The sequence below is a fragment of the Equus quagga genome, unplaced genomic scaffold (assembly GCF_021613505.1).
Source record: "Equus quagga isolate Etosha38 unplaced genomic scaffold, UCLA_HA_Equagga_1.0 73442_RagTag, whole genome shotgun sequence".
NCBI classification, from domain to species: Eukaryota; Metazoa; Chordata; class Mammalia; order Perissodactyla; family Equidae; genus Equus; species Equus quagga.
Genome location: NW_025802777.1, coordinates 1,584,598 through 1,597,361, shown reverse-complemented (window position 1 = coordinate 1,597,361; position 12,764 = coordinate 1,584,598). Strand labels below are relative to the sequence as shown.

The following is a 12,764-nucleotide window of genomic DNA, read 5'->3' as shown; positions in this document are numbered from 1 at the left end:
ATGGTGGAGGTGGTAGTAGTGGTGGTGGTGATGGTGGTGGTAGTGGTGGTGGTGATGGTGGTGGTGGTGGTAGTGGTGGTGGTGATGGTGGAGGTGGTGGTAGTGGTGGTGGTGATGGTGGAGGTAGTGGTAGTGGTAGTGGTGGTAATAATGGTTGTGGTGGTGGTGTTGGTGATGGTTATGGTGGTGGTGGCAGCAGTAGTGGTGGTAATAATGGTGGGGGTGGTGATATTGGTGTCATCAGTGGCGTAACATAAAACCATCAGTCTCAATATTCAGCCTCAACTCATTCACATGGGAGCACACTTAGGCGCCAGCTTTACTGTGCCCACTGTTGGGATGTGAGCATCTGACCTGGGTCCTGCCCACAAAGACCTCACCTTCCAAGGATTTCCTTCCACGTTTAATGGAATAAAAAACTACCACTAACCAGAGTGAAATCAAATTGATCATTTAACCTATCAGAGGTTTTAAAATCCTACCTGGTGATCCTGTTGACTGCCACACGTTTGTGTTGGCACGACCCCGGCTGTCGTTGCACATGGTTGGACATGGTTGACAATCAGCACAGGGAGGTCAGGGAGAGCCCGCAGAGCCTGCCCTGTGATGGCCGCCCCGAGTGAAGATGTCGTTTTCTCCAATCTCTACTGAAACACCCAGAAATACTGACATGTTGACTTTAGGGTTGTGTGTCCTCTATGCCTGTTGATTGTGAAAATGGCCTTTGGGGGCTCAAGGAGGAGCCTCTCTGTCCCCAGGGCAGACATGCCTGAGTTTCAGGGGACCCCTTCTGTAATCACAGCTACCACTTAACCGAGCACTCAACGTGCTCCAGGCCCTCGGTGTGGCGTGATGCCTCCTCCTGGTACTCCCGTGGGCGAGGGCTGATGATCCTCGCTTGCAGCTGAGGAATTAGAGCCCCAGAAAGATTGAGAAATCTGTCCTGGGTTAGGCTGGTAAGAGGAGGAGCTGGATGTGAACTCACGCCTCTGACTCCTCCCTCCCCACCCTCTGCCCTGCATGTGCTTGGAGCAGTGCGTGACACCGACACCGGCCAGGGGCGATCCTGGGGATGTGAGGCAGCTGGGACAGCACAGGCTCCGGCCAGCCCAGGGCCTGCCACTCACCCAGGGCACTCTGCTGACCATCTGGTTGCCTGGCCCCTACTCTGTCCTGATGGCTAAAGAGTTAGTGGTTTGCACAATTTTCACAAGTGCACTGTTTTTTCTCACAAAATGTTACCTGTAATCCTAATATGTAAAACATATAAACAGTTAGAGGTCGTGTATTAGTATCCATTTATTCTGTAAATTCAAATCTATAGCCCCCACCGGAGAATTCCTGGAAGCAGAGAGGGTCCCCGTGTGAGCACTGCATTTGGAACAGGGGGTTTGGGACGGCAGCCGCAGGCTCGCATTGGCCTCAGCCTCACTTATTTTCGGTCGGTTTGTTGGCCCCCAAAATGCTGCCTGAGGAGACCCCTGACCTGCACGATTCTGCGGATGTGGTCCTGGCGGCCCTGTGCCTCGCCGGCCAGCAGGCATCTACGAGGCACTCGGGTCTCAGGACAGGGGTCGTGGGCAGCCTCGTGGGTACCTGCCAAGTGGACCTGACCCCGAAGATAATGTGTCCCTGCTGGAATGCACTGATGTTTAGGTTTTCACAGCTGAGCACTCGCTTTATCGAGTGTCTGAAGGAGGTTAGGAGATCGACTTAAAGAGTGGACATCTGAATCTGGACCCTGAGGGGCCCCGGCCCGACTCATGCAGCCCTCTCAGAGGGGGCACCTTTCCTGGTCACCAAAAACCTCCCTTCGACGGGGTCTCAAAGATGCCTGGATCTCAGGGGCCTTCAGATAAGGCCTGAAGCTTTAGAAGCTCTTTAGCGGGAAGTCCTGGCCCCTGGGGGATGAGGCCTGGCTGTGGGCTGCGTCTCCGGACTCACGGGGGCTGTTGGGGTGGGAACAGTTCCTCTACCCCCCCGCTGCCCTCTGCGTGGCCTCAGGTGCCCTGGGGGTCATGGCGCCACAGGGGATCCCTCGAGACCCTTGGTCTTCCTTCGTTCAGTTGCTCGGTCTGCGTCCCCGTGGCCGGCACAGACCATGGAACGTTCTTCCTTGTTCCGTCCCGGGAGGTGCCCGGCCTCGTTCTTTGCTCTAGATTCTTGTTCTTTCATTCCCCCCACTCTCTCTGCGACTCTCCCACTGCCCTGATTTTCTCCTGGTCCCTCCACTCCTGCACCACTTCCCCCCACCCCCAGCCAATGCTATTTAAATTCTGATTCCTCTTCTCTGCTTCACCGTCTTTTAATTTTCTCATCAGCTTGGCTTCATGCCAAAGAGTATTCTTTCCAAATAAAAATGGTAAAGACTTTTTTTTTCCCTCTCGTAAGAATTTTACATAAATGCACTACAGCACGCCATTAGGAGGGAGTGTTCCTAAGTCAGTTCTGTTATCAATTAATAACCTCAGCTTCTACAGCTAGATAACTTTTTCCTTGATTATAAAAGCCGTGCATATTCATTGTAGAATATTTGAAAAATGCAGAGCAGTATAAAAAGGAAAATAAAATAACCCATTCTCCCTCCAGAGAGAGGAAATTGCTGCTAACATTTCAGGACCTCACGTGCTGCCGTTTTCTCCTGTGAGTGTGTGAGAATGTGTGTGTGTGTGTATGTGTGCTTGTAGCTTTCTTTGACATAAATTTTTATCCTGATCATTTTCACTCAGCATTAACATCAGCAGTATTTTCCAAGATATCATTAAATAGTCTTCAAAAACATGATTTTAATACCCATATAATGTTCCATCATGGAGACTTAACTAAAATGTAATCATTTCATCATTTATGAGAGAGTTAGCTTAATTCCATTTCTCTGCAATAAATGACACCAGAAGAACATCCCTCGCCGTGCATCTTGGCTTGCAGACTGGCAGTGCAGGGCAGTGGTTTGGGCATAAACCTGGGAGGTAACTGGCTCTCCGTGAAGATAAGCTGATTCATGAAAAGTGCCCGGAACCATGCCTGGAACTTAATAAATGCTCCTATTATTGTGTTTGTTCTTATTATTTCCTTAAGAGCAATTCCTGGAAACGGGATTCTGGGTCAAAGGGTGCACATATTGCCACCTGCTTTCCACCAGGGCTCCGTGGACGCACCTTCCTCAAGGGGCGTCCCCTTCGCCACCCCCAGCCAGAGTTGGTGCCGTCATTTTATTTCAGATAAGCTCTTGAGGACAGTTGTAGTTTCACATGCAGTTGTAAGAAATGCCACAGAGAGCTCTGTGTACCGCTTACTCAGGTTCCCCCGATGGGGACATCTTGCAGAACTCCAGAACAGTGTCATGACCAGGACACTAACACTAAGACATCCACCCCCTCATTCCCATTTTCCCCGTTTTCTCGTGCTCATTTGAGTTCTGTACGATCTTATCCTGTGTGTGGGGTCTCGTAGCCACCGCTACAGTCACGATGTAGGATGGTTCCATCCCTTTTATAACCACACCCACCTCCTTCCTCCATCCCCTACCCCCGCCCACCCCGTCCCTAACTCCTGGCGGACACTAACCTGTTCTCCATTCCTATAGTTTTGTCATTTCAAGAATGTCAAGTGAATCATACAGTATGTAACCTTTTGAGATTGGTTTTTATTTACTCAGCATAAATCCCTTGAGATCCATCCCAGTTGTTGGGTGTATCAGTAATTCATTCCTTTCCATTGCAGGGTAGCATTCCATGGCGTAGACGGGCCATGGTTTGTTTAATATTCACCCATTGATGGGCGTCCCAGTTGCTTCTAGATTTTGGCTCTCCATCCATGATTGCCAGTTTGACTATTTGCCTTCAATTTCTTGGCTATGTTTAGAAGTCAGTAGGCTTATTTTGGTGGGGTGGAGATTTCTGATGTCAGCTTGACATTTATAATTAATAAACGTGATCATCAAGTGACGAGAGTAAATGAAAGTATGACCCAGCGTTAACGCTGAGAGGTAAGATGCTCAGGGGGTCCAAATCAAGAGCCAATGTGAACAGCAGGGAGGGGCCAGAGTGAGCATTGCTGGAAAAGGCGTCCAGTTCTAATTAACCAGAGGAAGAAAAACGGAGCCCTTTGCCCGTGTAGAGACACAGAGCTCGCTCATCTCCCTCCTCGGGAAGGGCAGCTTGATGGAAAAGGCAAAGTGCCTTCTTGCCCTCTGCCTTTCGGAGCTCAGCATCCCCGTGTCTGGAGACCTGGCCTCCCATCTTCAGCTGGAGCCATTTACAGTCGCTTAGGGGCAAAGACCGTAGAAGAATTATAATGAGCAAAATTTTGCTCGAGATTCGTTATTCCAAGTTCAAAGAAGCTCTGGGAAGACTGTTGCTAAGGGAGTTGAATAAAACATTTCACAGTCGGTATAAGCAGTTAACAGCCAGACAATGCACGTAATTGCATGTTTTACAACATCCGACCCCAAAAGCAGGACTTACCTGACACAGATCGTCTTTTAATGATTTTGAAAGGTAACGCAGACGTTTTTTGTGATTTTGAAAGGTAACTAGTGTCTAGTGTCGTCCTGGTTTACCAGCTTCGTGGGATCCTTTGGTGAAAAAGATTGCAGCTGGCCTCACAAAGGAAGTTCCCCCAAATTCCCAGGGACACTGCTCTCTCTGGAGGGCACCTCCACCCACCTCCCACCCTGCCAGCCCCTCGTCCCCTCCTGACATGCTCAAACTGAACTTTCCCTTTGTGATGTGGTGGTTTTTGTCTTTCCCAGCCTGCAAAGCAATCCAAACCGAAATTGCCTTTCGGTTATCTCATTTGTCCAGGACCGGGAGCATTTCATAACGTAGCACCACAAATATCCGTGTGAGAAAGCCGCAGTTTCTGGAGGTCACTGACTTCATGCCAATCCAAACTAGAATTGGCAAACCCAGCGAGAAATGTTCTCCGCAGCTGCGAGGAAGTGCCTCAAATAGAAATAAGAAGCTGGGCTGGGGGTCCGCGGTCCCAGCCGGGGTGGGAGATGTTGGAAGAAGCCTCAGCACAGGGCTGAGAGGCACTGAGAGGCGTGGGGGCTTGTGTGTACCTGCTTTCTGGGTGGCTCTGTTCCGTTATTACTGCTCCGTCTGCCTCGGCTCCTAATTTCTCAGAAGAGGGAATAATTTCCTCAGCAGCCACTGCCAACCATATTTGGGCTGTATAGACACCGAAATGACAAGGGCAGATGGGGCAGCAACAATGACAAGTCATTTTTATATGTGGAGCCCAAATAAAACAATGCTACAGCTGCCCTTGCTCGTGCATTCCTGCCTGGCTCCCGGAGCCTGAGCCCCCTCCCCAGGCAGCCAGGGTCTCCCTGCACGCTGGGACCAAATTGGCCCAGCTCTGGGTGGTTGTCCCCCCGTGTGGATCCTTGGTCAACCGCCTTAAAAATGGAAAAGGCGAGAAGCAAAAGGAGAGCAGATGATGGACATTAAAACTTAAAAGGTTTTCACATATGTGAATTCACGCGTGAACTTTAAGTCGTACCTGAAAGGGGCGTACCTCCTTAAATGCACACTCCAAAAACCAGAACTGATATCTGGCAAAAATGGACCGAAGCAGCTGCTGTGCAGCCAGCGTTTCCCGAGCATCCGCCCCGGGCCGGCCTGCCCCAGGTTCCGGGCACGCCAGAACAAACTCAGCCTCCACATCTGAAAACAGACTGGTGTGGCAGCTGGGACCGTCTGTGGAGTGGACGTGAAAGCAGGTGCCGGGCCTGCCTTGTTCCACGGTCAGGGACCACAGGCAAAGGCTGGGAGTGGAGTCAGGGTGCTACCAGGGCAGTGGCACCCACCAGCCCCTTCCCTCCCGGGGGCCCCGGTTGGAGCCTGAGCTGCATAGAACTTGTGCATGTCACAGTCCAGCAGCTTCCTCCGTGGTGCATCTGCTGCTGAATTGCAGGACTGGTCACCAGAGGTATCTCCCTGGCCCAGTCCCTCCAAACTGGAAGGCGGGGCCCACGGGCTTACCACTGCGCCTTTAAGATTCACGGAAATGCAGTGCAGACAGCCAGGAGAGCCGCCACCTGGACCTCCGTGGTCCGGGCTAGGAGGTTGCAACCTCAATCGGGAGGTGGACACAGAGGAGCCCTAGCATCTTCTCATGCGCAGAGCATGAGGAAGCCCTGATGCCAGGGCCCACTCAGTAGATGGAAGAACCTTCCGGAAAAGGTCCAGTAGAGGAGGAGCTGCCCCCGACTGTGGGTGAACACCTCGTCACCTCTGTTGGTCTCTCTGGAGCCTGGAGCTCCCGCTCTGCCCCACGTCATTGCTGGCACCGGGCCGTGTCCTGTTACCCATTTGGTGCCCCCACCATCAAAGTCCTGTTTCCACTGCAGGGCATCTCGGGGGCTCCTTGTTCACTCGGTCTCCTCTCCCCTCACGATACCCCTCTGCACCCTCACTGTGCATCTCATGCTGAAATACCAGCTATGTTTCCTGGTGGAAGGTCCTGGTTGGAAGCCCTCCAAGGAGCTGGGGAGCCCTTGTATTCTGGCTTTGGATTTACAGGAGGATCACGGCGCGCCCTCCAGGAGCTGGAGTTCAGTGATGATCAATTCATCATCCGCCTGACCTCCTATCGGGGAACTCAATTATCTGGAGCTGCCGTGGCGGCTGGAGACCCCATCTGTCCTGCTGCCCTTTGGCGTGAAAACAGCACAATGTGTGGCTGGAAAATGGGAACTCAAAGGGCCGCTTTCTGCATCCTCGTCTCGCTGAGCCTCTGAATGCGGTGTCCAGGGGGAGAAAGGAAAACAGAACCCTGGGCGTTTTATCAGTAGAATCTCATCCCTGGAAGAGGCCTCTGGACTCAGAGTGGAGAAGAAGCCAGTCCCTGTCTTTGAGAAACTGCCCTGTCCTGTTTCTTTAACCGGAGGCCACCTGGACGTGGCAGCCCTCTGGCCATCTGCTCCACAGTCACCAGCCCTGTTTTTCTAAGTGTATTGGTCCAGGCACTTCTGATGCCAAGAAACAGAATCATTCTCATGCAATCCAAGAAGGCCTGGGTTTGCATGGGGGTCGGTGGTTGTGGGGAGGGGGCTCACTCAGAGGCTGCTGTAAGGATGCTGGGAAAAAGCCCCAGAATCTGGGATACCGGGAAGCCTGGGCGGTCTTGGGCTCTCCCCCTCTCTGCTCCTCTCCCTCTGCCCTCTGTGATCAACGCCTCCCTCTTGTCCCTCCTCCTTATTCATCTCGGGGGTGACCCAGTGTGGTCAGTCCAGCATGACTTCCAGTGACCCTGTGCTTACCCTAACGGCCACCAGCTAAGAATTGCTTAGTAAAAGTTCTCCTGAGGAAGGGTGATTACTGGCCAGAGAGTCAGAGGTCGGGTATTGGGGATGGGGCAGGGTCACCAGGAGCCAGGGATGCCTGTCCAGGGCTCTAAGGAGCACACGCTGACGGCCAGGTGGTGGAGGCACCCTGTGCTGCGATGAATGTGGGTTGACCTCTGCAGTCCCCTGGGTCTCGCTCATAAATCCCCACCTGTGAGGACAGTCCTAGAGGGTGTCTGTTCGAAATGTCCCCACCCAACCAACCTGGCTGGAAGGGTACAGCCCTGACCACAGCCCTGGGTCCCACTTCCTGGGGCCTCCCAACAGGAGGGTGTCAGGGCTGATGGTCCCAACTGTGAGCCGAGCCAGAAGGTCTTGTCAACCTGCGTGTGCTCCGGGATACTTGTCTCTCTTCCCCATATTCACTGACTGTCAATCAATCCCAGGAAAGCAGCGGGACCGTCCTGCTGTGAGTGCACAGCTTGGGGTCTCCCAGGGCCCCCATTCCTGCCTTTCAGGGGTTGAGGGTAGCTCCCTCCCCAAGAAGCAGTGGGAACACAGGAGCTGAATTAGACCTTCTTTCTTTAAGCTCTGGAAATCCTGCCGTCTGTAAATTTAAGTCCTACTAAAATAAAATTGAATGCCGAAAAAAAAGTGGCAGAAAGTCTTTTGGGTGCGTTTAAGCCACTTGGAGCCCATCGGAGCCTGCAGAATCACAGGAATTTAAAGCCAGAGGGAACCACGAGATTCATGGGCAACTGAGATGGTTTGAAATTGAGTTTCGTGTTAAAGCAACAGTGTTCTGGATGATTCCTTTCAAACATGTTCCCTCACACGTTGCTCATCACGGCCCCAAGAGGCAGGTGGAGCTGATGTGGTCAACCCCATTCACGGAATGGTAAACTGAGGCTTCCAAATAGTTAGTTGTGGTCTTGCCCATGAGGAGTAGGGGTCTATGAGGGAGAAGCCAGTGGACAAAAGGAGGAACTGGCAGGGACAAGCCTGGGCTCCCAATTCCAGGAAGTGCCACTCTTTCCCTGACCCTGTCCCTAAGAGGAGGCTGGTTTGAAGACCGTGCACACAGAGGCCTGGGAGTCGTAGCTGTTGCCGTCAGACGGCCTGGACGGCCATGGCCTGGGATGCGATCCTGACGTGCCACCCACTGGCTGGGCCCATGGGAGCCCCACACGGCGCTGTGCGCCTCGGTGTCCTTGTGGAGGTCCCCTAGAACGAGGCTTGGCTTGTGGTTCGCGTTCGGTGAACATCAGTCTTTCTGTTCTGCAGGCAGTAGGAGCTTCCAGACGCCCAAGTTCCCGCTGCCATTCTCAGGCCCCAGCTGAATATGAGGAAAGGGCAATATCCGGCAGACGAGGGGCCCTCCGAGTTCTCATTTGTTTCTCTTGTCTCGTTTTAATATCACGGTGCTGCCAGTCAAACCGCCTGAGTTTGGGGGGATCTGCTGTGCTTGCTCACAAACTCCCACCCCGCTCTGCCTCCAGTTGCATGGAAACATCGATCTTCATTTCTCCATTAATCTTGCTGCCTCCACATCTCGTTTTTGAATTTCATTTTACCACCCCCCCCCTTTTTTTTTTTTGCGCTCCTTGTTTCTGGATAAAGGATTTGCAAAATGATTCCACGTGTGAACAGAAAGCCTTGTGCCCTCCTGACAGGGCTGCCTGGGGTCTGTCTTCTTGGCCAACCAAGCATTTGTGTCCGGCGTGGCTGCTTTCCCACAGCCAGGAAACCGGATCCGGGGAGCTTCTCCTGACCCCCACAAAGAACACCTCTGTCCCGGCTCTCCCGAGGTCGGGGTGCACGGCTCCTTCACCCCAGCTCCACATCTGCTTTGACCGTGCTAAAGCCTTACTAACTACGGAAATAAGGCAAAAGCGTGGGTCTCACATGGATATAAAGTGACCACGCGTCAAAGATTTCTGCCTAACTCGTTAGTTGAACAAGGGCACAGGTGAGGTGTTACCACCAGTTGGAGAGAGAAATCAAAGAACCGTACATTTACACACATAAAGGAACGTTGAAATGGATACACCGATGGCCGCAGCGTAATTTCCTATTGGAGACACCCAAGGCACTCTTTTCTGCTTGTTCCAGACTTCCTTACAGCCTCTCTTACAGTTGTCAAAAGCAGTCTCAAAGAAAGCTGATTCCGGATCACAGAGTAAGGCCGGCCGCCTCAGTTTGGATGGATAATTTGCAGAGGGGCAGCGAGAGTGTCCTTGTACCAAATGGGTCCTCTGGAGCCTGCCTCGCCGGGAGACTCCGTAATTGGACTTTGCAAGGCTGCTATTATCTGCTATCCCGAGGCCGGGAAGGCGAGCACGTGACTGTCTCCTCCAGATTTCACTGCGGTGCTTAGCGCTTTGGGGGAACTCCTTTCTTGTCAAGGTCCCCAGAATATTCCAAGACCTCTGGCCTTTCTTCCCACCTGGAAGGCTGGGAGCCTGAGAGCCGGGTTCCAGGTCAGTCCCCTGGGGAGGGCTGTGTCAGCACCGACCCCCTGTGGTCACTCTCAGCTCCTTATGAGTGTCTGGTCGTACCTGGGAGCCACCTAGCCCTTCTCTGGAAGTCTCCGGGCGGACCAAGAGTGTCAAAGACACAGCCCCCGTGCCTGCCACTCAGCCCACCCCTGCCTTTTACGGCGTCGGGAGTAAACCCACAAAGTCACCATGCACCACATGGAAACGGACTCCCGAGGGTTCAGGATGGCCCCCGTGTGTCAGCGGATGATGGCCAGGGCCCCGGCCACGGCTCTCCCACACCACAGCCCCACGGCACAGCCGGAAAAGCCAGGGCATACATATGGCTCAAGGCCCGTGCTGGGGGCCGCTGGGGATGCGCCGTCGTGAAAATACAGGCCCGACACACAGTCAGATGAAGGCAAGACCCCTCCAGCAGTGGGGTCGGGAGGCCGCAGAGGAGCTGGCAGTGCGTCCTGATGGCTGGGAATAAGGAGAGGGGAGGAGGACATGATGGAAGGGGAGTTTAGAGCAGTGGCACGGGGTGGGGGCTGCCGGGGAGGGGTGCCCGTGGGCTGGAGAGAAGGGCGGGGGTAGGGCAGAGACAGGATGGCGGCCGCAGGGTGGACAGTGCAGACCGATGGCGTCATCACCGAGGGTGCAGATGCCACGGGGAGAGACAGCAAGGCCTGGGAAAGCCGTGCTGGCTTTGTGTCAGCGTTGCCAGGCCAGCAGCACACAGGAAGTGGGGTTAGTCACAGAGAGACAGAGTTTATGGGGGAAAACGCTGCTTCTGTATTTCACTGTTTCCAGTGAAGGAAGAGGCACACTGGTCTTTGCTGAAAAAACGGGGCTCCGGGCGCTGAGAAATAACCACGCTGCTCAGGCCTGCTTCTCACCCACGGCCAGGGCCCAGAGCTGACAGGCACAGGGGGCCTGCACAGCACTTCACCAGGGAAGTTCAGAAGGAAAACATCTATCGTGAGGAAATGGGGGGCCTTGGCATGGACTGTCCCACGCGCTGTCCAGCCTTGGAGAACGTCAGCCCTCGCTGTACTTGAAGCCCCTTCTAGGGAGGGATTCCTGAGTCGAGACTCACGGTCGGGACCCCTTGGACGAAAGATGCTGATGCAAATGCCTGTCTCTCCTGTCCAGCCGGGGCAATGGGCGCTATACCTCCTGCATGACTGGCTTTACTGTGGAGGACAGCGGGTCACGCCAGATCTGTTCTCATTATCTCTCTGTCTGATTTAGTCGTACAACCTCAGCCTCAAATCCTAAAAGACAATTTTCTTTTTAAGATTATTATTTTTCCTTTTTCTCCCAAAGCCCCTTGGTACATAGTTGTGTATTTTTAGTCATGGGTCCTTCTAGTTGTGGCACGTGGGATGCCACCTCAGCATGGCCTGATGAGTGGTGCCATGTCCGTGCCCAGGATTTGAAGTGGCGAAACCCTGGACTGCCGAAGCAGAGCACACGAACTTAACCGCTCAGCCATGGGGCCGGCCCCACAATTTTTTTTTAAGCTAACGGCCTTAAAATTTTTTTTATCTAATGGTCCCCACGAGGTCATTGGAGACCCCCTGTGATGATGCAATGTCATTAAGCCAGGGTTGTCAGTCGGTGTGTCACACATCACCAATGATGGGCTTGTGGCAGCAGGTGCGTTTACATAGGTGATGGCTCTATTTTTCACAACGCTTTCCAGTGAACAAAAGAAATAACTTTTTCGACCTGGATGGATGGACTACATGGAAGGATGGACGTGTGACATTCCAGTGTCCACGGTTGTATTTTCTCCTTTTAAAAGAAACCTGCAGGTTGGGACCAGAGGGAAAGCGCATGGAATCGGGCCTCACGGTGGAAGCAGCGGCCCCACTCCCGCCCACGCCTCACGCCCCCTTGCTTCTGTTTTGTAGGTGGTCTTCAGCAAGTACTGCAACTCCAGCGACATCATGGACCTGTTCTGCATCGCCACCGGCCTGCCTCGGTGAGTGAGCCAGAACCGTCCCTGCTAGAAGGACGCCATTCTGCTCCACACCTTTAGTTCACCTTGACAGGAAGGTCCCTAGGAAGGGCAGTCGCCCAGTATGAGGGATGAGAGGTGAGGAAGAGCCAGTGGGCTCGCCTTGCACGCGGGTGTGAAGCCTGGGGGTTTTGACCCCAGCCACCCCAGCTGTGTCTACACAGAGGTGACCATTGGGCAGAAGCAGGCAGAAACTACCATTATAAGAGGGTTTTTTCCTTTCATTTATTCATTTGCTTTTGGAGGAAGGTTAAAGGGGGGTGGGTGTGTCTGGCTTTGGCCCCCCCCCAGCCCCAAAAACCCAGCTGGTGCCTTTTCTACCTCAGGAGGGGTCGTCCCAGATCAACGTTTAGGAAAAGACTCACTTCAGAAATGCGTTGACCCGTAACCTACCTTATGGGATCCTCAGAATTCCAGAAGAGTTATTTTCCCAAACCAACAGTTTGTTTGAGCACGTGGGTCTTCTATCCTAACTTTCCGATTATCAAGAGTGACCAGGAGTGGCTTTGGCGTGGCAGTTAACCGTGAGGTTAGGATCCAGTCGGGCAGGCGAGCGATGAGGACAATAGCAGTCCACAGACAGGTGCGAAAATCCTGACATGACGGCAAATGGCAGTTTGTAGCAGCAAAACAGCCCGTAGTTTGGGGCATCTTTTGGCACCGTATATCAAGCCCTGTGCTAAGAAGTGTACGTGAGTTATTCTTTATAGTAACCCTGTGATTCCAGATCACTCCCATTGCTCAGATTTTAAAAATACACAGCGGAAGACCAGAGAGCTTAAGTAAGGTGGTCAAGATCACACGGCTAAGAGGCCCCCGGAGACGGGAGGCTGAGGGAGCTCAACTCACCCACCAAAGACTGTGTCGTGGGAGAGATTTATGCCTGTTGAGTGGATTCCCAAAGGGACTGGACATAGGAAGGCAAAAGTCATCCTTGGCCGATACAAATGTTCCTTTCTATTTTACC

General features: G+C 53.0%; 1 protein-coding gene across 2 annotated transcripts in view; it reads left to right on the top strand.

Annotated features, from left to right (window-relative positions):
- PDE9A (phosphodiesterase 9A) overlaps positions 1-12,764 on the top strand; it is an 89,671-nt gene that overhangs the window by 17,066 nt on the left and 59,841 nt on the right. For both annotated transcript variants that reach the window (XM_046651693.1, XM_046651692.1), the window contains exon 2: positions 11,691-11,761. In XM_046651693.1, coding sequence (XP_046507649.1) covers positions 11,691-11,761 — 71 coding nt within the window. The remainder of the gene's footprint in view (positions 1-11,690; positions 11,762-12,764) is intronic.